The sequence below is a fragment of the Trichosurus vulpecula genome, chromosome 4, assembly GCF_011100635.1.
Source record: "Trichosurus vulpecula isolate mTriVul1 chromosome 4, mTriVul1.pri, whole genome shotgun sequence".
Taxonomy (NCBI): Eukaryota; Metazoa; Chordata; class Mammalia; order Diprotodontia; family Phalangeridae; genus Trichosurus; species Trichosurus vulpecula.
Window position 1 is genome coordinate 184,901,678 of NC_050576.1, and position 24,617 is coordinate 184,926,294.

Consider the following 24,617-nt stretch of genomic DNA (forward strand, 5'->3'; position numbering starts at 1 on the left):
AAACATATCCTGGAGAACCAAGAAGGGTATTAAGAGCTCATACCAGGATCTTAGGGGACTAAAAAGTTCCTGAAATCTGAAAAAGGCAAAGTCAGATGCAGGCACAAATTAGCAAAGGCCTCAAATATCAAGGCTACACTCATTGCCATAGTACATAAATTTAGAATATAATTTGGCCAAAAGAACAAGTGGAAAGGGTAATACATACCTACCTTATATCAATATTTGAGCTTTACTATTACAATACACGTTCACATACATGAGCTCTTTTGACTCTCACAACCCTGTGAGTTAGGTAACCTACATTATCATATCCCATTTCATCCATGAGGTTAAAATGATTTGATTCTCTCAGGCCTAATTAATAGCTAGTCAGCTGTGGGGAATCTTCAGCCCTGACACATGTGGCCCTCTAGGTCCTCAAGTGTAGCCCTTTGACCAAATCCAAACTTCATAGAACAAATCACCTCAATAAAAGGATTTGTTGCAAAATGGATAATTTTGATTACATTAAATTTAAAAGTTTTTGCACAAAGCCATTGCAATCAAGATCAGAAGGGAAGCAGAAAGCTGGGAAACAACTGGTAGAGCTAGTGTCTCTGATAAAAGCCTCATTTCCAAAATATATAGAGAACTGAGTCAAATGTCTAAGAATACAAGTCATTCCCCAATTGATAAATGGTCAAAGGATATGAACAGGCAGTTTTCAGAGGAAGAAAACATGACAAAACAGGAAAATGGTAAATGTTGAAGATGTGGAAAAATTGGAACACTAATACATTGTTGGTGGAGTTGTAAACTGATTTAGCCATTCTGGATAACAATTTGGAACTATGCCCAAAGGGCTATAAAACTGTGCATACCCTTTGATCCAGCAATAACACTACTAGGTCTATATCCCAAAGAGATCATAAAAATGGGAGAAAAGACCCACATGTACCAAAATATTTATAGTAGCTCTTTTTGTGGTGGCAAAGATCTGGAAATTGAGGGGATGTCCATCAGTAGGGAATCGCTGAACAAGTGGTGTATGAATGTAATGGAATACTACTGTGCTGTAAGAAATGATGAGCAGGCAGACTTCAGAAAAAACCTGGAAAAACTTATATGAACTGATGCTGAGTGAAATGACCAGAACCAGGAGAACATCGTACACAGTAACAGCCACACTGTGTGATGACTAACTTTGATAGACTTAGCTGTTCTCAGCCATGCAAGGATCTGAGACAACTCCAAAAGACTCAGATGGAAAATGCCATCCACATCCAGAGAAAGAACTATGGAGTCTGAATGCAGATCAAAGAATACTATTTGCTCTTTTTTTGTTGTTTGATTTCTTCTTTCTTATGATTCCTCCCATTGGTTCCAATTCTTTTTTACATGATTATTATGAAAATGTTTAATATGAATGCATATGTAGAGACTGTATGAGATTGCATGCTGCCTTGGGAAGCAGAGAGGGGGAAAAATTTAGAACTCAAAATCTTATAAAAGTGAATGTTGAAAATTAAAAATAAATTAATCTTAAAAAAAAACAGAAAAAAAAAAAGATTTGTTCTGTAAAACTTGGACTCAGTCAAAAGGCTGCACCTGAGGACCTAGAAGGCACATGTGGCCTCGAGGCCACAGGTTCTGCACCCCTGGAGGTGACAGAGCTGGGACTCAAGTCCAGGTCTTCTGATTCAAGACTAGTATTCTTTTCACATGAGCATACTGCCTTAAGGAAAAAGGAGAATGAAAAGACCTCTGAAGAGTTGCAGGTGCCTCTGTCCGACCTATAGGCAAAACAGGAAATGCAAGAGGTGGTAAGGTCTTCTTCCCTGCCCTCCCCACACCCATTCCATTGCCCTGGGGTGGGACTCCAGACACAGCACACAGACTTTCAGTTTGATTTGGTTTGTAAAATGAGGTTTAATTAAATAGCTGCATGGCACCCAGAAGGGAGAAGTAAGTGTACCAAAGAATCCAACCTGAGACCAGACTGTACATCTTAAGGGGGAGGGATGAATGGGGGGAGAGGGCGGGAAGCGGGGAGAGAAATCAACACAACTAGGGAAGGAGAATCATGGATCAAAACATAACGTCCTTATATTCATACAATAAATTATTTTTAAAAATCCATAAACATGCAGATCTCACATACACACACACGAACACACGCACGCACACACTCGAACATACATGTGCACACACCCTCTCTCATCATTCTGGGTGTATTATACAGTGTTGATTACTGTGACATCCATGCTTGTCACTCTGGGGAAGAAAAAGAGGTAGGGAGAAAGAGAAGCTGGTCCTCCGCCACTGGTAGAATGAGACTCACAAGGATTAGAGAAGAAGCCCACCAGGTCTACAAAGATGTGCAGAGGAAGAAGGAAACAGCAGTAGACAAGGAAGATTTAAACTGCTTCAGTCCAAGAGGAATACGGAGCACAGATGCCTGACATAGGGTAAAGGCACAATGAATGTGGAGTTGAATGGATCCAAACACTTCCTTCTATTAAACAGTTCTCCATTTTTTGTTTTTGCACATTCTTGCTTTTGTTGTTTTAAAGCAGATGAATTTCAAAGGCAATGTTGCAGTGGGCCAACTCTCCCACATTCCCAATTCCAAGGAATGATTGGTATGGGGCCACCTTGACCTTAGAGCCAGGGGCTGGGATGTAACTGGGATAGAAAGACCAAGACTGGAATGTAAGGAATTTGGTTTGCCATTGATCCCAGGTTGGGTTTCCAGGACAGACAGCTCGGTGTAGTGCCATTAAAAATAAAAACAGAGCCTCAGACGACCCCTATTTACCTCCCCTTAGGCCCCTCAGGATAAGAGAACTATGGGGATACATTCCCCCCCCATTCCAAAATTCACTTAGTCTATGAGTTATTTCAAGTGATCAGGATAATTAAAATATACCCCAGCCCTGAGTTACTCTGTAGCAATGCTTAAGTCTATTTACACATTTTCTTCTCACCTCTCCTTAGAGGTTCATTTGGGCTTCAAGTTAGGAGGTCAAGACAGGTCCTCCTTGCCCCTTGCCAAATAAAGATGGCTGGGATGTGTTCCTAGGGAACCCTACAGCCACTCCAATAGCCCAAGAGCCCTGGTTTCAGGAAAAGCAAAGGTTTGAAGCTTGAGCAGCATTCCAACCCCCCAATACACAGAACCACACACAATGTCAAAGTGCTTTGACCTGGGTAGATTGGCAGAAGTAGAGGGGCATTGCTCTCATTCAGGCTTGAGGCTACCCATCTGCTTTGCAGCCAGGGCAATAGGAAACAAGTAAGTTTTTCCCATTAGGGAAAAAAAAACCAAACCCAACCAGGGGGCTTGTAACTCAGCTTTCTGATGAGCAGAGTTGGGCAACATCTCTTCCTTCAGAGAGGGGACATAAGGGTTCGTTGACTGGGAGTAGCCTCAACATGAGACCCATCCAATCTTCAACTAAGGAGGTAACACAACATTCCCACAAGCAGAGAAAAGAGGAGTTCAAAGGTGAGAAGTTTTAGTGCCCTTGCAGCCAGCCCACCTTAAACCTATATTACAAGTTTTTGTTTTTTTAACATAAAAATAGATCAGTAACTATGAGTCACATTCCCATTACTCAAGAGTAGGCTCTTAATAAATTTGTCAAATGAATGAATTACTGTTCTGATTGTGTCATGATAATAAATCTAGTACCACCAGTGGGACAGAGTAGTGTATAAGGCAGACATCCAAATGCATAATGGATTATCAACACACTCTGAAGAAGAAAAATCCATTTGACTTGAACTTAGCCAACCATTATCAGGAGGCAAAACAGTGAAAGGATGCCAATGTAACACAGTCCAAAATCCAAAGGAGCAAGTAATGGGAAGAAAGGTACCAACCCCACAAGAAAAGGTAGGGTCTGGCTTCTGTGATAACAAGTATTTCTTTTTCTGTTCTATGTTTGAATATTTCAAAGAAAAACACCATTACAGAACATTGTGTAAAAGTTGCCAATTTCCATTCAGACAATGATCTCAAGACTTCACAGTCAGGACTAAGTAAATGATCAGTATGATTAAATATCAACTTTCCTCCTTCCCTTCCCAGTCTAGGCTCCTTGCCAGGGAAGCCTTTCCATCTCCTCCCAATCCCAGGTGCTGAGGGCATTTCTGGGGGATAACTGCTACCAAGTTTAAAATAAAAATAGTTAGAAAAAGTTTCCCTACAACTGACCTAATCAAACCAACAGTACATGGAAAAACAACGAAGGTAAATCAGCACTGGGTTTGGTCTGGGGTATACAAGGAGGTTCTAGTCATATACACATATTGAATTCAGCTCCATCTTCTCCCACGGGGACCACTATGGACCTGCACTGATTCCTTAGCATGTGATCCAAGAGACTGGAAAAGTTCTTCAACTGAGCCTACTTGGCCACCCAGGATCCTGGGTAAATGAGGCAAGGGGCCCCTGAGGACTCAATCCTCTTTTGGTCCCTTTGTTATACAGGAATTAACTAGAGCTGAGAAGCCCTTAGCTTGAGCCCATTCTCCCATTTTAGTATATGCTTTAAGCTTAACTGATTAGTACGTAGCATTTAAACCCAGACAAAGTCTAGAACTTTAACCCTGTGTAAAAAAAAAACACCCCGAGAAGAAAGCAGACCTCTTTCCTGTCCCACTCTGCAACTGTGTGACCTTTGAAGCTGATAACATCTCTGCATACTTCTTTCCTATTTTACTGAAGATGGCACTCTCCCCACAAAGAACAGAGGTGGTAATGGCTATGCCAAGCTCCCTAATGAAGTGAAGTTCATATATACCCATTTGGCTTCCTTGAGGGTGGGGAAGGGGAGAAGGATTTGAAGTGAAACAAGAAGGATACTGTTTTCACCCTGCTCTGATTAGTGAATTCATCACAAGGCACCTCTCTCCAAAGAGAGAACAGGAGACAGAAGCTATTTCCTCACACAGCTAGCAGGGTTCACTAGATAAGGGGAAGTTGAACAGGGAACCCACTGCCAAAATATGACAGTCCAATCAAGTCCAGTGAGGAGATGCATAGATGAAGATGAGCTGGGAGGGATGCTGAATTCTGAGCGGTTGGTTGCACTGGAAGAACACAATGGGAGTTCTCATGCAGGTTTTGGGAAAGCAGTAGGGAGCATTTGAGAACTGGAAGTGGTCCATCCTTTTGCTGAGGAATAGGACCCACCTGGGCTTCACCTGAGGACAGGTGGAAGGGGTGGAGCTCCACGGGTGGCTGAAAAAAAAAAAAAGGCAAATGTCAATCAGTAAATCTGAAATCATTTATTATATACTGGATCTCTCATAATCAGTCCTGAAATGAGGGGTAAGAAATAATTCCCATTTAGCTAAACTTCTGTACTCTGTAAATTAAAAAAATACTTTCCTCACCTCTGTTTGTTTTGCTGGGGTAAATTCTCTGAAAGTGTTTATATTCTTCTGGGGCAGGGAAGTCTTCTACTGGATGGAAGGAATACTTGGACTCAAAATCATCTGCCAGAGGAAAAAGAAGCAACTTCACATTTTCTCAAAAGAACTCAAAAAAGACTACTAATAAAGTGGCCCAGTTTGGTTTTCCATGCTATTCGACAGCAGGGAGAAATACTACTCTGTGTTTCAAGAATAAGATTATCCTGGTCCTCTAGGGCCCAGTTAGAGTACAAGTGAACTGGATCCATAAATTGACATAAACTAACACGGAAAAGGAATTTTGTATCCAGCTAGTGACTGATTAAGCCTAAAACTTCCTCTCCTGACCAGAAATCTTATTATCAATGGAATTGGGGCAGCATATCACATGACTCTGCCCATACCACTTCCTGAGGTTTCCCTGAAAAGTTGTTCAAACTTTCGATAGGGCATGGTTTAGGGATTCCCAAGAGGCCTACACAAAGTGGTCTAAAGAAATTAGGATATCTGTTTAGGTCCTGATCAAAGAAACATCTCCAAAGCAAAGAAAAACATAATGGTCCACCAAGAAATAAATCTCAGAAAAGGACAAGGAGGCAAAAAAGCAGGAAAGAGAAGGATGTATAGTCTCAACCTCTAACCAGTAACCCAAGGATATAAAGACTGTCTTGCTAGAGGAGATATGAAGAGAAAGAACCAATGTCCTACTATGAAAATTTTTTTAAAAATTCACTATATTAAACTCCGCAAAAGCTGGGGGAAAAGATGGAGATAGAAATTATATTACATTACTAAGGTAACAAAAGGTACCCAAAGAACCCCATCTGAACTGCAAGCTGGGTATCTGTCATGACTGTGAATGAGGCCTTCTCAAGAGTTGATTACATACCCAAGAAAGATCGAACAGTTGCAATGGAATCTCTGTGGCCATTTCTCAGGGGTGGTGGAGGTGGTGGAGGTGGCCCGGCTGGTGTCCTTGAAGGCGGAGGTGGGGGTTTTCCTCTGCTCAGGGGTTCTGTAGAGCCATGCATTCGGTATGGTGGAGGTGGAGGTGGAGCATCCCGGGCACCATTTCGAATTAAGGGTGGTGGAGGTGGAGGAGCTACAACAACCCAGAAAGAGACATGTAGAAGACTGAATGAGTAGAAGGCAGGTAAATTTGGGGACATGTTTTAGTACCTCCTCAGATAGAGTCAGGGCCTGATCTCCCCAAGGAAGCTTCTCTGAAACAGTCTGTCAACAAGCATTTATTAAGTGCTTACTATGTATCAGGCACAGTGCTAAGCTACGGACACAATGAAAGGCAAAAACAGAACTATCTTCCCCAACCAGCAATCTTTCTACAAGCCAGCTACCTTCTATTCCGAACTTTTCTACTTCGCAACCTGGCTCCAACCTAGTCATTCCAAACTTACTGCAAATTATTTCTCTTCACATGCTCTACAGTCCAGCCAAAATGGCCTCCTTACTGTTGCTCACACAAGCCACTCCCTCTCTCAACTCCCTGCCTTTGTATAGGCCATTGTCCCACATCAGCAATGTGCTACTACCTCACTTCCTTCTCCTTTTCAAAATCCCAGCTTCCTTGGCTCAAGGGTCATCTTATATGAGGCCTTTCTTTATCTCCAACTGCTAGTGCATTCCTCCCACAAAAACACTGGTATTTATGCATTTATTTTGTATAAAGATTCTGAAGATCACTGGGCAGGATAAGGTACCAGACACTGTGGTCCTTACTTAAACTAAACTGCAAAGCTCTGCTTCAGAGAGCGCAATTCCGATGGGCTGGCCACGTTGTTCAAATGCAAAACGTATGCTTGCCAAAAAGACTATTTTATGGAGAACTCACACAGGGCAAGCGTTGTTCCCATGGTGGTCAGAAGAAGTGATATGAGGACACTCTCAAGGTCTCTCTGGAGAACTCTGGAATTGACTGTGTGACATGGGAGACATTGGCACAGGACCGCTCAGCATGGCATGCCCACATCAAAGGTACTGAGCACATCAGCAAAGCAGAACTGAAACGGTTCAAAGGAAATGCAGGATGCGCAAGTTTGGAGTATCTACCCCAAACGTTCACGTGGACTACTGGTGCCGAACCTGTGGCAGAGCATTCCGAGCTCACACTGGCCTGTTCAGCCACAGTCGGACACACTGAATCTTGACTCAAGCACAGTGATGTCATTTTGGTCCTTTTCAAGAATGAATGTCAACCACCATTATGTAAATATTTATACGTGTACATGAGGGCAGGGGCTGTTTCCTTTCTTGTCTTCATACCCTTAGTACCTGATAATATTGGTGGACTGAATAACATTACTAGCTTCCAGTCATTAAGGTTCACTAAAACCTCTGAGTTGGCTATCTTCATCATTCCTGCTATCTCACCAAGTCCAGATGATTCTGTTTCCAAAATGTCTTAATTTGTCTTTTCCTCTCCATTTCCATTTGGTACTAAAATTTAATCCAATCTATTACTTCTTGCCTGCAATACTGCAGCAGCCTCCCAACTCTTTTTCCTGCCTTCAGTCTCTTAAAACCTCTTAAATCCATCTCATACACCATTATCAGATTAACATTCCTAAAACATATGTTCCCACCATAGGACAAGTCATACATCAGAGAACTGAATGTTGGGAAATCATAATGATGAAGAGCTTGGTGTTAAATAAGAGATTTGAGAATGTACCTCACTTCCCTTCTTTGCAGGGGTAGGAGGCTATATGAGTGTGACAATACATATAATGCTGGACACTACTGATGTTTTGGTCAATTTTGCTGTACTTTTTAAAATTTTTTTGTTATAACAAAAAATGGGAAATGGAAATGGTACAAAAATAAGAAGTCAATGAAAAAAAAAAGGCTTCTCATTTCCTAAACAAACTCCTCAGCCTGGTACTTTAGGGCCTCCATAATTTGACCTTCAAAAGGTTAATCTAAATTTCCCTCCACCTCATCTACAAAACCCAACCAGGCTGAGCTCACTATCTCCTGAACTTACTACACCCATTCTCAATGTTGTATTTCTATGTGACTCTTATCTGAATACTCTTTCTTTCTCACAAGGATACTTTAAGGACCAACTCCCACCTATTCCACAAGCCCTTCCCCATAACTGGACCTCACACTGACTTCTCTTTGATCTCTACTGCACTGACACTTGTTTTCACACTGGAGCCTAAGAAGAACACCTAAAATAACGAAACTTGGTTTTGTGGTTTCTCTTTGTTTTTCAGGAGGGCATTTTTTAAAGTGCCCCTTGCTACAACATCCTGCTGCTTCCAGCACATCTCCAATCTCCTGTCTCTTCACCCACAGAAACACCTCCCTAATTTAAGGCATCATCACTTCTGAAATAGCTTCTAGTTTGGTTTCTCACTTCTGGTTTCTTCAATATCTAACCCATATTCCCCAGAGTTGTCAAATTCATTGGCAAATCTTACCATTTCCTTCATATGGGATGCAATACAAAATTTTCAGCCTGAAATTTCAATCTGGCTTCCACTATCTTTCCAATTATATTTCACATTATGTCTCTTTTTTCTCTATCCTATGCCACTTGTTTTTTATCCTACTCAAACCAGACCCCTATAAGGAAATCCTTGATTTCCATATGCCATCTCCTGCCATCAAGGTTCAGTTCAAGTGTCAAACTTCCTAACCACCCTCTCTTCCCCCAACCCTCCCCCACATGTGTTAGTGCCCTCTGACCTCCTCAAATTAATTATTCCATACATACCTTTTATATAGTTTGCATTTAGTTATTTATGTACACATTATATCCCTCAGTAAAATGTAAGCTCTTTGAGCTCAGGGCTGGGTTTTGTTTTGTTTTTCTTTATGTCCCAAGCAGAGTCTTCCAAGTGGGAAGTAATCAATGAACATATGTTGAATTGAAGTAGAATTGCCTTCATAGCAAGTTTACAACACATACAAAGGAGTCATTTCTTTACAGTCAGTGGGTATTTTTATAAGAGAGAGAGAGAGAGAGAGAGAGAGAGAGAGAGAGAGAGAGAGAGAGAGAGAGTGAGTGAGTGTGTGTGTGTGTGTGTGTGTGTGTGTGTGTGTGAGACTGTCATGGAGAATGGGGGATCAAACCCCAACTTAAGAAATACATTTACTGAACCTGAATGAAAATTACTTTTAGCTACTTTCAAAAAATGAAATGTACCCTGAAAGGATTACAGTTTGCCTCCATTCAGGATGCTCAAAAGAATGTGCTGCAATGCAATGAATGTGCAAAAGTCAATCTGAAAGAAAAGTTCTACAAATGTTTTAAGAAATGGCAGACTCAATGGAATAAATGGCTCTACTACTCAGAAGGGATGTGGGAGGATCGGGTATATATTTTCATTTTTCAAATCAGTCACATGACTTTCATTTTTCTTTACATTTGTTTTTTTTCTTCATAATTTCATACAAATATGCTGTTACCTCTTTAAGTAGATTGTAAATTCCTACATAGCACAAACTTTCTCTTAAAGGGCTTAGTATAGAGCTATGGATGAAGTAGATATTTTGTAAATATTTGTAGTAGGCTGAAAGAGGGGCAGAAGAGACAAAACTATTCCTATTTGGTGACATGAAAGTTTACTCAGAAAATCCTATAGTATTAATAAAAACAATAACAAAATTCTTATTGGAACAATAACTTTAGAATAATAGCAGGATAAAAAATAAACTGGTAAAAAAAAATCAGTATTTCTCTCTGACACACATAAAAACCAGGAGGATATAACAGAAAGGTTTCAAAATCTCATTCAAAATAACTACAAAATGCATAAAATAATGTGGGAGTCAATCTATACCCAAGGCACACTCAAGACCTGTATAGATGCAATTACAAAACTTTTCTTGAAAATTAAAAAAACTTAAATAACTGGAGAAATATTCACTGCCTATAGCTAGGCCATGCCAACATACTAATGATTACTCTACTGCCTAAATTAATTTAGAAATTTAGTGCTATACCAAAGGAGTTAACAGAACAAAACAAAATAATAACAAAATTCATTCAAAGGAATAAAAGATCTAGCATCTCAAACGAAACAATGAAGTAAGCATTAAGGGGGCACAGTACTTTTAGACTTCAATTTATACTAAAAAGCAAAATCATCAAAACCATCTGGTACCGGTTAAAAAACAGAAAAGCAGGTCAATGAAATAGATAAGAATCAGAAAGTGAACTTGGTATTCCCAGTGTTTGATAAACACACAAACATAAATTATTTAAGGAAGAATTCCCTATTTAACAAAAATTGCTGGGAAAATTGGAAAGCATTTTGGCAGAAATTAGGTTTAACCTTATACCACATTCCACAATAAGTTCAAAATGGATGTATGCTGAATATTATAAGATATTATTATACCATTAAAAAATTAGAGAATCAGATCAGTTATCTTTCATTGTTTTAGAAATTTGAATTCTTATCCAAAGGAACAAAGGCAATCACAAAAATGGTCACAGGAAATTAAAAACTTTTCCATGAACAAAACTGATGAAATCAGGATAAGAAAAGTGGTCAACTGGGAGAGAAAAATCTTTGCATCAAATATATCTAATGAGCCTCAAAAGAATTTGCAAGAACATAAAACCAGATAAATGGTCAAAAGATATATAAAAAAAAGTTTTCAAAATAAGAAATGCAAACTATTAACAATCATATGAAAGAATGCTCCAAATCACTAGTAAAAACCCTGAGGTTTCACCTAACATCCAGAAAATCATTAAAGATGACAAAATATGGGAAGTCAATGTTGGAAGGGTTGAGGAAAACAGGAATATTAATGAATTATTGTTGGAACTGTGAATTAGTTTAACCATTCTGGAAAGCAATGTGAAACTATACAAATAAAGTGGCTAAAAGGTTCACACCTTCTAATGCTGATAGATTCCACTGTTAAGTATTACCTCAAGGAGATAACCAATAAAAAAAAAAAGAAAAGTTGCACATATACACCAAAATATTCATAGAACCATTTTTGTGTGTGTGTGTGCTAGCAAAGAACCAGAAACAAAGTAAGTGCTCTCCAATAGGGAATGGCTAAACCAATTGTGGTACATGAATGGACAGGAATACACTGTGCTTTAAGAAATTTAAAAAATATGAATATGGAGAACAACAAAAAGACTTGCATGAACTGATCAAAGTGAAGGGCCATAAAAACAATATACATGACTGCAAAAATGTAAACGGAAAGACCCACTACAACACAATAAAAAATTAATGTTGTGATGAAGATGAGCGAAGTTAGCAGATTAGAGGCAACCAAGTTGAACTCTCTGAACATCCCCCTCCACACAGCTTTAAAATAAAGCCTCAAATTAAATTCTGGAGTTGGAAGAGTCAATAAAGGGTCAGGGTGAGACACTTTTATAGCCTAAGAAAACTCAGGAGGTGAGCAGAAGAACTCTGTGACACCAGGGTAGAAGCCTGTCTGGAACCCATATATGCAGTGGAAGTACCAGTGGCTCCAGCAAGAGATTCAGAAGCTCTCAGGCCAGAGACAGTAAGGGGGCTGGACAACTGGTCAGAAAGAGATTACAGGGGACACTTTGCTGGCACTGACTGGCAACTCTATTGCCCATACACAGTTCTGGGTCACAGTTCCAGGGCAGAGAGGAACACTGGTGGTTGGGCACAAAGTAGCAAGGGCCCTGGTCTTGGTTCCAAGGCAAAATGAGGTCAGTGGTTGTGGCTTCAGGGGACCAGGGACTCTTCCTGGGTAAAGACCAGAAGAGTAGTAACCACACCTCTTCTCTCAGTTTATATCATCTTTTAAGCACCGAAAACCTGCAGACTCCCAGAACTAGCTCTGAAAATAGCTGCTCAAAAAAAACCTTTAGTTTAGGACAGTTCCTCTCTACCCTCCAGGTGAGCAGAGCTCAAGTTTTAGTATGAAGTTCTAAGTCAATAAAGAGGCTAGAAAAATGAGCAAACAACAAAAAATAATCTGACCATAAACAGCTATGATGGTGGCAGGGAAGACCAAGACAAACTCAGAAGAAGATAAAGTGAAAACAGCTACAAAGCCGCAAAGAAAAATGCATATTGGACACAAGCCCAACAAGAATTCCTGGAATTTTAAATAAAGAGATAAGAGTGGTAGAGAAAAAACTGGGGAAAGAAATGAGAGGAATACAAGAAAATTATGAAAAGAGAGTTAACAGTTTAGTAAAAAGAGGCACCAAAAACAAATACTGAATAAAATAACACCTTAAAACAAAATTGGCCTACTGGTAAAAGAGGCACAAAAATTCACTGATGAAAAGAACTTAAAAAGCAGAATAGGAAAAGGAGGTACAAAAATTCAATGAAGAAAAGAACACCTTAAAAAACAGAATTGGCCAAATGAAAAGAGGTACAAAATCTCACTAAAGAAAATAATTCCTTAAAAATTATAACAGAGTAAGTGGAAGCGAATGACTATGAGATACCAAGAAACAAGAAAACAAAGTCAAAAGAATTAAAAAATAGAAGAAAACATGAAATACCTCATTGGAAAAACTGACCTGAAAACAGATCTAGGAGAAATCATTTAAGAATTACTGAACTACCTGAAAGCCATGAAGACCTAGACACCGTATTTCAAGGAATTATGAAGAAAAAGCACCCTAACATCTTAGATGCAGAAGATAATACAGCACTGGAGAAAATTCACTGATCACTTCCTTAAAGAGAACCCAAACTTAAAAACTCTCAGGAATATTACAGCCAAATTCCAGAGCTCCCAGGTCTAAGAGAAAATACTTCAAGCAGATGGAAAGAAACAATTCAAATATTGTGGAGCCACAGTCAGGATTCACACAAGATTTAGCAGCTTCTACATTAAAGGAGCAAAAGGCTTGGAATACAATACACCAAAAGGCAGAACACCTAGGATGACAACCAAGAATAACCTACTTAGCAAAAAGAAGTATAATTATAATCCTCCAGGAGAAAAAATGGTCACTTAATGAAATAGAAAACTTTCAAACATTTCTGATGAAAAGACCAGAGCTGAACAGAAAATCTAACATTTAAAAACAAGACTCAGGGGAAATATAAAAAGTTAAACATAATCATAACAGTCACAATAAAGTTAAACTGTTTACATTCCTATATGGGAAGATGATGCAAGTAATTCCCAAGAATTTTTATCACTATTACACAGACAAAGGACATGGATGTGAGTCTATTATGTTGGAATGATCTAAAAAAATGAAGAGGGATGCACTAGAAAAAGGGGGAAGGGAGAAGTAGAATGGGGAAAATTTACTCACATAAAAGAGGCTCACAAGGAACACACACAGAGGAGGGAGAAAGTGTAAGTGGGCAATGCTTGAACCTCACTGTGATCAGAATTGGTTCAAAGAGGGGGAAAAATACATACACATACACATACACATACACACACACACACACACACACACACACACACACACACACACACACCACTCTCTCAGATGTGTATAGAAGTTTAAGTAACCCAATAGGGAAACAGGAGGAGAAAGGCATAACAGAAAGGTGGGAGGGATGATAAAAGGGAGCACAGAATAAAGGAGGCAGCAGTTAGAAGCAAAATAGACTTTTGAAGAGGAACAGGATAGCAAAAAGAAGAAACAGAAGAAAATGGGATAGAGGGAAATACACAGTAATCATAACTGTGAATGTAAATGGGATGAGCTCACCCATAAAACAGAAGCAGATAGCAGAAAAAGATTAGAAATGAGAATCCAAACAATGTTGTTTACCAGAGATACACTTGAAAAAGAAAGATACACATAGAGTTAAAATAAAGGGCTGGAGCAGGATCTAATATGCTTCAACTGAAGTGAAAAAGGAAGTGATAGCAATCATGATCTCAGACAAGGCAAAAGTAAAAATAGACTTAATTAAAAGGGATAATCAGGGAAACTACATTTTGCTAAAGGTACCATAGACAATGAAGTATTATCAAAAATTTTTACAGCAACTTTCTCTGGTAAAGGCCATATTGCTCAAATATATACTGAGTAGAGAACTGAGTCAAATTTATAAAAATAAGAGTTATACCCCAAATAAATGATCTAAGGATATGAGCAGGCAGTTTTCAGAAGAATCAAAGCTATCTATGGTCATACAAAAAAATGCTTTAAATCACTACTGATTAGAGAAAGGCAAATTAAAACAACTCTGAAATACCACCTCATACCTATCAGAAATGACAAATGCTGGAGGGGATGAGGGAAAAAAGGTATATTAATGAACTGCTGATGCAACTGGCTGAACCATTATGGAGAACAATCTGAAATTAGGCCCAAAGAGCTATAAAGCTGTGCATACGCTTTGATCCCATAATACCACTACTAGGTCTGTACCCCAAAGATATCAAAGAAAAAGGGCCTATATGTACAAAAATATTTCTAGCACCCTTTTTGTGGTGGCAAAGAATTGGAAATTGAGGGAATGCTCATCAACTGGGGAAGGGCTCAATAAATTGTAGTGTATGATTGTGATGGAGTACTACTGTGCTGTGGGAAATGAGGAGGGTAGTTTCAAAAAACATGGCAAGACTTACATGAACTGATGCAAGGTGAAGTGAAAAGAACTGGGAGAACATCACACTCAGTAACAGCCATGTTATAATGATGATCAATTGTGAAAGACTTGGCTACTCTGATCAATACTATGATCCAAGACAATTCCAAAGGACTCATCATAAAAAAAAAAATTGCTAACCATCTCCATTGAGAGGAGTGATGAACTCTGACTACAAACTGAAGCATAATTTTCCCAATGTGCATGATTTCACACATATAATTGATACATTGCTTGCCCTTTTCAGTGGGTAAGGACGGGGATGAGAGGGGTTAAAAAATAACAAATTAGAAAAAAAAATTTTAAATCAATATCGCAAAATTACAAACATCAAGCTTAGCCCCAAAGAAAAGTTATGAGAAGACACTTGCTCCAAATTCTTTGCAGAGGCAGGGGGTCTACAGGTGTGGAATACATATACTATAGTGCTTTTTCAATGTTATGGATTGGTTTTATTGATTTTTCCCTCCCTCTTCTTCCTTTTATCATTTTCCAACAAAAATTCTTTTTTGTAAGGAATGGCTTTCTGGAGAGACAGGATGGATAAAGAAGAAATTTAAGTGATGTGAAATCAAAGCAGATCAACAAATTTTTAAAAATATGAAAAGATGCTTCAAATTATTAACAAGAGAAATGCACACTAAAACTCCCAAGTTTCATCTCACAGAGTAAATTGTCAAAGATGAAAAAACTAGAATCACTCAATAATGGACGGATTATGGAAAGAAAAGCACACTAATATTTTGGTGAAGCTGTGAACTATTCCAAATACATCAAGAATGTGAACATCATGAAGTTTCTTCCTTTCTTTGTATTCCTAGTGCATGTAGTAAACATTTACTATGACTGTTTACTTAATTTTGCATTCTGGAAGAGCAACTTAGAACTAAATGAATTAAGTACTTAAAATATCTATACCCTGTGACTGAGAGATCCCATAGGCCAAAAAGGGGAAGAAAAAGAAAGAGGAATAGAAAGGGAAAAAAGGAGGTTCCAAATACAACAAAATATTCATAGGAGCATTTTTTTTTGTAGCAACCAAGAACTGGAAACAAAGTAGAGGTCACCAAATGGGAAATAGCTACATAAATGTAATGGAATGTTATTACAATGAAAGACAAGATGAAGGCAAATATAAGGAAGCAAGCAAAGATTTACAGAAACTGATACAAAGTAAAGCAGTCAGTCAATAAAAATTTATTAAGTACACCTAATATGCCAAGCACAAAGTGCTGGGGATTAAAAAAAAAAGGCAAAAGACAGTCCCTGCCTTCAAGGAGCTCACAACTAAAGGGAAAGACAACAAGCAAATAACTATATACAAGATAAAAAGGAAATAAAAGTAGGAAGGCACGAGAATTAAGATGGGTTGGGAAAGGCTTCCTATAGAACAGAGGTATCAAACAAGATGTTCTGTAACTTCCCTAGTATGGAGAACCAGATTAAGATGTAATTAGAAAATATTTGACAATAAACAAAATACAATAAAACACAGGTAACATTACACTTTAAAATTAAGTCAATACGTGGCCCACAGGGATCTTTACGTATGGATTAATGGCCTCACTTCCACTTGAGTTTTCCACCAATGTTGTAGAAGATAGGATTTTGGTTCAGATTGAAAACCAGGGAAGGTACTAAGCTAAAGGAGAAAGGGCAGTATTCTAGTTATGAGGGATAGCCAGAGAAAATTCCCAGAGCCAAGAGATGGAGTGTTTGTGGAACAGTAAAAAGACCAGTGTCACCAGATCCTGTGTGCGGGAAAGTAGATGCAAGAAAACTGGAAAGGTAGAAGAGGGTTAGGTTATGAAGAGCTTTGAAAGTCAAGTAGAACATTCTGAATTAACTCCTGAAGGCAATAAGGAGTTATCTGAGTTTACAAAGTAGGGGGTGACATGGTTGCACCTGTGCTTTAGGAAAATCACACATTGGTGGCTGAATACAGAATGGACTGGAGAGGGGAGATACTTAAAGCCAGCCTACTGAATAGTCCATGAAGGCCTGCACCAGAGTAATTCAATGTCAGAGGACAGAAAGGGGGCATATTCAATAGATGTCCCCGAAGTGAAAATGATAGTTCTTACCAACAGGTTGGATACAGAAGGGACTTGAGGATGACACCCAGGGTACGAACCACAGGGACTGAGAGAATAGTATTGCCCTCTCCCATAATAGGGAAAGTAGGAGGTAAGGAAAGTTTTTTTTTTTTAGGGAAAAAGATAATGAGTTCAGTTTTAGACATATTTGAATTTAAGATATCTACTGGACATCTAGCTCAAGATGTCTGAAAAACAATTCAAGATATGAGACTGAAGGTCATCAGAGAGGTTTGGGCAAGACAGACAGATTTGAGAATCACCTGCACAGATATGGTAATTAAATCCATGGGAGCTGATGAGATCACTAAATACAGAAGTATAGGAGAAGAAAAGAAGAAAGCCCCAGACAGAACCCTGTGTTAAGGAAAACCAAGGAACCAATAAACATAACAATAATGTAAATGGGGGAAAAATTGCAAAAAAATCATATAAACTATATGCTGTGAAATTATGACTAATCTTGCTGTGAAAAGGTACTTCCTTCTTCCTTCTGCAGAGGTGTGGAACTAGGAGTGTGGAATACTACCTATAATGTTGGACTCTGTTAATGTGTTGATTGAGTTTTGTTGAACCTTTTTTACTCTGTGAAATGGGATAGCTCTCTGGGAGGAGGGGAGAGAGGAATATGCAGATGATGTAAAACCAAAACATATCAATAAAAATTTTAATGCCATGGATTGATATTTAAAAAACACTTGTAAGGACACAGATTTTACAGGAAAAAAACCTTAATGTGAGAGAAGCAAAAACAGATAGCACTGCATTAGTGAAGAAAAGTTATCATTTCCCTTCCTCAGGCTGCAGTTAAATAATAATCAAATGAACTGATAACCCCTTCTTTGTCTTCTAACAGCAAATACCTGAGCTTCACTTCCCTCTAAATCAACCCATGACTAGCATTCCTTTAATATCACCTTTCTTCACCTGGAAAAACTTACATGAGCTGATGCAAAGTGAAGTGAGCAGAACCAGGAGAACACTGTACACAGTAATAGCAATACTGTACAATGATCAACCATGAACCACTTAGCTATTATCAGCAATACAATAATCCAAGACAATTCCAAAGGATTCATGATGAAAAATGCTATTCATATCTAGAGAAAGAACTGAATGCAGATCAAAGCATACTATTTTCATTTAAAAAAAATTTTTAATGTGGTTTTTTTCTTTTGGTCTGTTTCTTCTTTTACAACATGACTAATATGGAAATAAGTTTTACATAACTGTACATATATAACTCATATCAAATTGCTTACCATCTTAGGGAGGGGGGGAGGTGAAGGAGAAAATTTGGAACTCAAAATTTTTTAAAAATTAATGTTAAAACTTTACATGAATTTGTAAAAATAGAATACTATAAAAATATTAAAAATAAAGACTGGAGAGAGGGGGGGGAAAATCACCTTTCTTCTAATATATAAGGCAGCATAGCACAGGACAAAATAACAGATCTGGGTTCAGATCTCACCTCTGACACTTACTAGACCCAGGGCAAACTCTTAGAAACTCAGTTTCTTCATCTGTAAAATGGGGATTGTGGTACCTGTAGTACCTACCTCATAAGGTTGTGAGGTTCAAATAAGAATGTATATGAAGGGCTTTTTAAGTTTTAAAAGCACTATACAAATGTCATTTATTCCATGACTGAATGCATTCGTTGCTCACCTTCACTTCATAGAACCCCTCTCTTCCTTTAAGATGAAGCTCAAGAATTACATTCTTTATGGATTCTTTCTTCATCCCCTCCCCAATACTACATCTCCTTCTCCATCTCAAACTAGCCTAAATTTAATTCCTTTGCATTCAGTTGCCTCTATTTATTTGTATAGGACAGATTTATTTATTATCTCTCTTGCCAGAATGTAGCTATCTGAGAGCTGGCGTTGTTTTACACTTGGCATCTGTATCCTCAATGTCCCCTATCTAGCACACAATAGGCATTTAATAAATGCTGTTTATTCACTGACTGGTATGTTTCTAGAAACTCACCACCAATTGCAAAGTGAGATAACTTAGTGTCCATCACCAAGACGGAAAGGAATCCCCAAGCCCACAAGTACAAGCATAGCTGGGCTAGCACACAGGCAGGGGAACAGGGGCCTAACTTCCTAGTACTTTGTCCAACTTTGGCTCAAAAGAAAACTAAATAAAATAAAATAATATCGCCTGGCTCAAAAGGCAGAACAGAGAATGGAAGGAAAAGGAATCTTGTTGGCCTGGTAGGAGTCACCCATGGTACAGGTGAGAAACAGTACATAGAGTACACAGTACATAAAGAATAGGTGGGGCTTGGATTGTTTTTCCTTTTTCAAATAAGGAGAATCCCATTCCAATGCCAATATTTAGGAAACACAAATCCTTTGAGTAGACAGTTTGCTAGGAGATTATACTTTGGCAAAAGGGATGATTTCTCATGCTACTTAGCTACCTTCTTAGCCAACAGATTCTATAGGAAAGCAAAAGACCCCCTCTATCTTTCTGCTTGCCACTTCAAAAAAAAAAACCCTAAAAAGCACAGTTCTTTTGAAAAAATGTTCATGAAAAATATTGCAAATCACTAATAATAAAAAAGGCAAATTGAAACTGAAGTTCTACTCATATCCAAAGACGAGAAAAGGCAAATGACAACTGTTGAAAGAATTGCTGAAGGAAAGGCACACTAATTCACTGTTGGTGAGGCTATGAATTTACCTATTTTAGAACCAATTCCGAACTATTCCTAAGGTCACTTTAACCAAGTGATATTATTAGTTAGGAACATAACCCTCTCCTAAAAGTCAAAGACAAAGGGAAAGGGTCCAGATATACAAGAACATTTATAGCATCACTTTTTTGTTGTAGCAAAACAGATGCCCATCAATTGAAGAATGCCTAAAGAACTGACATGAAGGTAATAGATTATTATTGCACCATAAAAAACATTGACTCTGGGTGACTGAGAGAAACCTGGGAAGACCTGTATAAAGTGATGCAGAGTTAAGCGAGCACAAATAGAAGAACAATTTACACGATGACCATAATAATGTTGAGGAAAATCACATAAGATTTCAAAGCTCTGATCCATGCAGTAACCAATTATGACGTTACAAGATTGATGACGAAGCATGTTTTCCATTTCTTAACAGAGATGTCATGGACTAGATGTGAGACATACATTTACAGGCAGAGCCAGTATACTGAATTGTTTTGCCTGACTATACTTACCAGTTACCAAAAAAGGCTTCTATTTGAGAGATGAGGAAGTTGGGGGGTAGCAATTAATGTTGGGGGGGAAAAAAAAAAGAACATCAAAGAAACATTAAAAAAAACTTCACACAAAAGAGCAGGGGAAAAAAAAACAGAAAGGGGCAGAGACAAGTAGAACAATGTTGGTTCCAATGTGTGCTAAATTTAAGAGTTTTGTTTTAATGGTACATAATGGAAATTCATGGTTTTATATATAATTCCCTTTTCTATTCTTCTTATATGAAAATCTTTGCTTTGTTCATGTTTGTTAAGTTCATAAAAAAGAATAATAATTTTCTAAAAAGTATACCCGAGAAAAGGGCACAAAAACCTAAGCTCTGAGTCAAGATGCACCATAGCTTCCTTAGGAATTTTAACCCTTCAACCTGGATTTATATGCGGCTAAGTCTTTCATACAAATCAATCCCTACTTACATTTAAGCTGTAGATATAGGGTCTGGAATGCACAGGGCTTTAAGACCGTGTGTCTACCTGAAATTATAAGCTCCTAAAAGGAAGCATCTTACTCTTTTTACTAACTTAACCTAGCAAAAATAATTCTAATTTTATGAGTAGTGCTTTATGAGAACAGTAATTACTTGGTCAACTTTCATGAACCATACCTTTAAGAAAAGGTATATGGAGAGTTCTAAGCACAAGTCCAACAGCAACATGTAGGGATTTAAACTGCTTGAATTAGAGAGGCCCAGGAATAGTCATTCTGTCCAGTCTCAACTTCTCACCTGCTTAGAGGTTATCCTTAGAGGAGATTCCACATCTGTCTTTAGTCATCCCTACAGTTCTCGGTCAACTGTCAAGAAGATTTTCCCAAAAGCTAAGCTAGATTTCCTCAATTTTTTAAGGCACTGGAAAAGATATTCTGGATAAACAATAACATAATGAGAAAGAAGTTTTAAAAAGCACTTACCTGCTCCCCGACTGGGAGGTTCTCGGGCAGGGGGAGGTGGTCTACTACTCTGTAAAGAAGGTGAGACTGAAGTGGGTGGGGGAGGTGCCAGGCCTCTAATGAGCCCTGGTGTCTTCCTATGTAAAGAATTGTGTCTCTGTGGCAGCTCAGGGGCTGACTCATTAGTGGGGCTTGAGGGCCCATTGGGGACACCAGGGGGCTGACGGTAAGGCGGTGGAGGGGGAGCCAAAGACTGGTTATGCCCACTTGATCCTGTCCTAATATTCACAGGGGAAGGAGGTGGCTTAATCGGAGGTGGAGCAGGAGGCCCTTCTCGGCCAGGGAGAGGCCTCTGTCCGGGGGTTGGCGGCAAAGGCTTCTCTCTGTTGTAGGCTGGGGCTTTGTTGCTGTGCATAGGCAAAGGTGCAGGGGGTGCATTGGCACGGCGCCCAGGGGGTGGTGGTGGGGGAGCTGAAGAACTATGTTTCATGCCCGTGCTGCTGGTGGAATTGGGCCGGGATAGGTCCGGTAAAGAGGGTCTCTGCATCCGTGGCAGCTCTGGGGGGGATGCCCGGCTACTGTCTGAATCATCTTGGGGACGGCTATTGCCTGTGGACACTGGGGGCCTCGGGGCAGTGGCTCGTGAACCAGAGACCTGTAAAACTGTCTTGCCAGCTAGGTTCTCTGCAAAGAAACCAGAAACAATGGAATCAGAAAAACACGTTCATGGCTAGTTATTAAACCTTATAACTGGTTATCCTTCATACACAGAAGAAAAAAAATTTTAAGTCAGGGTTCTTATTCAGTCTGATTGGAAATATCAACAAATATACTATGTAATGTTGTATTTTGTTACTTTCAACTCCCCCATATGCTTTGTTTAGGGAAGAAAAAAAAAAAACTGACCAGATACCTGAAATGTCCTTTGTTCCAACAGGTCTGAGTTTTGGCACTCCTCCTTGGAAGAGACCTCCCTTGGGCTGCAGGGCATTTACTCCAGAACCATAACCCCCACTTCCTCCTTTGGGTTCTGCAAAACATACAATCACTTCCAAGTCATTACTCAGTCTAAGCTCACTTGATGTCCAGGAATAGTCTTCAGAAAGAATCCCTTTTTCTCAATCCTGACCATAATAACCAAACATCCTAGCAAGAGAAAGAATATATCCATTTCCCACATTCAAGGAACAGAGGGTAGGCCCTGTTCCACAGCTTTTCAAAGACAGTAAAGCTATTCCTGACTATGGCAAGGAGTTCCCCACAAGCTCAAGAACAAAGAAATTCTCCCCTAATCTTGCATCCTCAACTCAAAGTAACATTACTCTTAAAAGTGCCTGATGTCAAAGGGTACAACGATAAGGAGATTCAGGTATGGAGGATCTGCTCACAGGCCTACAATTGTAGCCCATGGAAACACCTGTGAAATCTGAGATGTTTTATGTGGATCTATCGATCTCTTCTGGAAGATGATAAAGATCTGCCCCTAACATGTACAGCAAGCACAAGAGCTATGGCAGATGGGAATGTGACAAAGAAAAACTTTCCTAAAGATGGGAAGGAAACCTGTCAGCTGAGGTCTGCAGCAATTAAAGTAGAAACAAGACAGCACTGATAAATTTCAGAACCAGCCCTGGGAGGCTAGGAGTCTACAGATGGGAACATATAACTTGTCACTTACTCTCAAGGACTGGAGCACTCCGATCATTGATATGAGTCACTTTTTTCAGCCGAGTCCCTTTGCAGATGTCCTGTAATAGGGCACCTCGGCCTCGCTGTTCATCCCGACTCAGCTTGGGCGGTTCTGTGTTTGCCTACAAGAGTTCATACCAGAAAGTCAACATCACCATAAATAAGAGCTAAATGCCCTCCTACAGGTTGTACTGGCCTACATATTACAGAACAGATTCTAATCTCTACTTTTAAAGACCACACACCCACCTCAGGGGAAGATCTCACAGCCTTCCTTAGTCTCTTGGTTCCTGGCACTGACAATCTTTCCCTAATCCTAGCCTATTGAATCCTATTGAAACCTAGCCTAAATTTAATTTACTTCCAATTTGATTGTCTCCCCTCAGACTGTCCTCTAGAGAGGTGGAGAAAGCTAACTTCATCTTTGGAAGCTTCTAATGAACTAGCAGAAAGAAACTCTTCCCCAGCCAACACTCACATTTCTCCTCTGTTTGGTCTAGTCAGGACATAGTAAGCCATCACCTCAATTCAAAATTTAGGGGTCCAGGAAAGGGAAGAAAAGGAGGAAAAAGGACCACAGGAAGGAATTCTGTACTACTGCCTTGAGGCCCCCCACTGCCTTAGCAATAGCCAAACCCAAGATGATTCAGATAGTAACTGGGTTGGCGCTATGCAGCTGAGTAGGGTCAAAAAATTTCAATGCCCAAGGCAAACATAAATTTCCTGGTATACAGTAGCATGACATGGTGGACAGAATGCTACACTTGGATCAGGAAAACCCATTCTCAAACTCTACCTCAGCTCTATGCCCATGAGCAAGTAACTTAACCTCACTGATCCTCAGTTTCCTCATCTCTAAAACAGGTGTAACAAAATCTACCTTACAGGGTTGTTAGGATCAAATGAAGTAATGTACATAAAGCATGCTGCTAACCTTAAAGCACCAAAAAGCGTGTCCCAAAAATCTTAGCAGTCTTTTAAGCTTTAATAGCTTAAAATGTTAGGGAAATAATAGCTATAGCAGCATAGTATATAAAGGAAAGAACAGTGAACTCTCAGGCAAAAGCCTTCAGTTTCGATCTCAGATATTCTACTAGGTAGCTGTGTAACTTTAAGTAAGTTATTTAAGCTCTCTAGGTTTACTCATCTGTGAAATGAAGTTAGACTAGATGGCATCCAATTGTAACATTCCAAACTTCCAATAGAGTGAGTTGTAAGAGCCATGGTCTTGGACCCTCTAAGAGCTTACAGCCTAAGCCTTTCTGTCTCCATTTCCAAGGCTGTGAATGCTTTTTACCAATACATTCCACAAGTATCCTACCTTTTCTTTGTATCTGGGGAATGCTAGCTTTGGCTAGCTCTATTGTTGAAAGGAATTGACTTAGGGAGTAAGGAGAGAAAAGAGGTACACTGAACAATGAGCAAGTAGTAGGAATGCCCATGCCCTTCCTCATGATGACCAGAGGAGTGATACATTCGCATTTGTAGGACAAATAGTTTTATAGTGAAACAACAGTTGCTCCTCCTACTCCATCCTATCTAAAAAAAAAAACTAGGAATCTTAGCGTAGAACAAGTTCAACATGAGTCAACAGTGTGAAATGGCAATCAAAAAAGCTAATTAGATGTTCAATTTAAACAAGATTGGCAAAACGTCCACAAACAGGGAGAGGATATTCCTGCTCTGGTCTGTCAAGGCTGGAGTATATCAGGAATGTATTCTGGACCCCAC

The 24,617-nt window shown here is 39.2% G+C and overlaps 1 protein-coding gene across 2 annotated transcripts in view; it reads right to left on the reverse strand.

Annotated features, from left to right (window-relative positions):
- Nucleotides 1-1,891: 1,891 nt before the first annotated feature.
- WIPF2 (WAS/WASL interacting protein family member 2) overlaps nt 1,892-24,617 on the reverse strand; it is a 60,372-nt gene continuing 37,646 nt past the window's right edge. For both annotated transcript variants that reach the window (XM_036755428.1, XM_036755429.1), the window contains 6 exons: nt 22,876-23,008; nt 22,111-22,227; nt 21,219-21,881; nt 6,293-6,505; nt 5,386-5,487; nt 1,892-5,230 (listed from right to left, as the gene is read on the reverse strand). In XM_036755428.1, the coding sequence (XP_036611323.1) occupies nt 5,190-5,230; nt 5,386-5,487; nt 6,293-6,505; nt 21,219-21,881; nt 22,111-22,227; nt 22,876-23,008 (1,269 nt within the window). In that variant the 3' untranslated portion in view covers nt 1,892-5,189. The remainder of the gene's footprint in view (nt 5,231-5,385; nt 5,488-6,292; nt 6,506-21,218; nt 21,882-22,110; nt 22,228-22,875; nt 23,009-24,617) is intronic.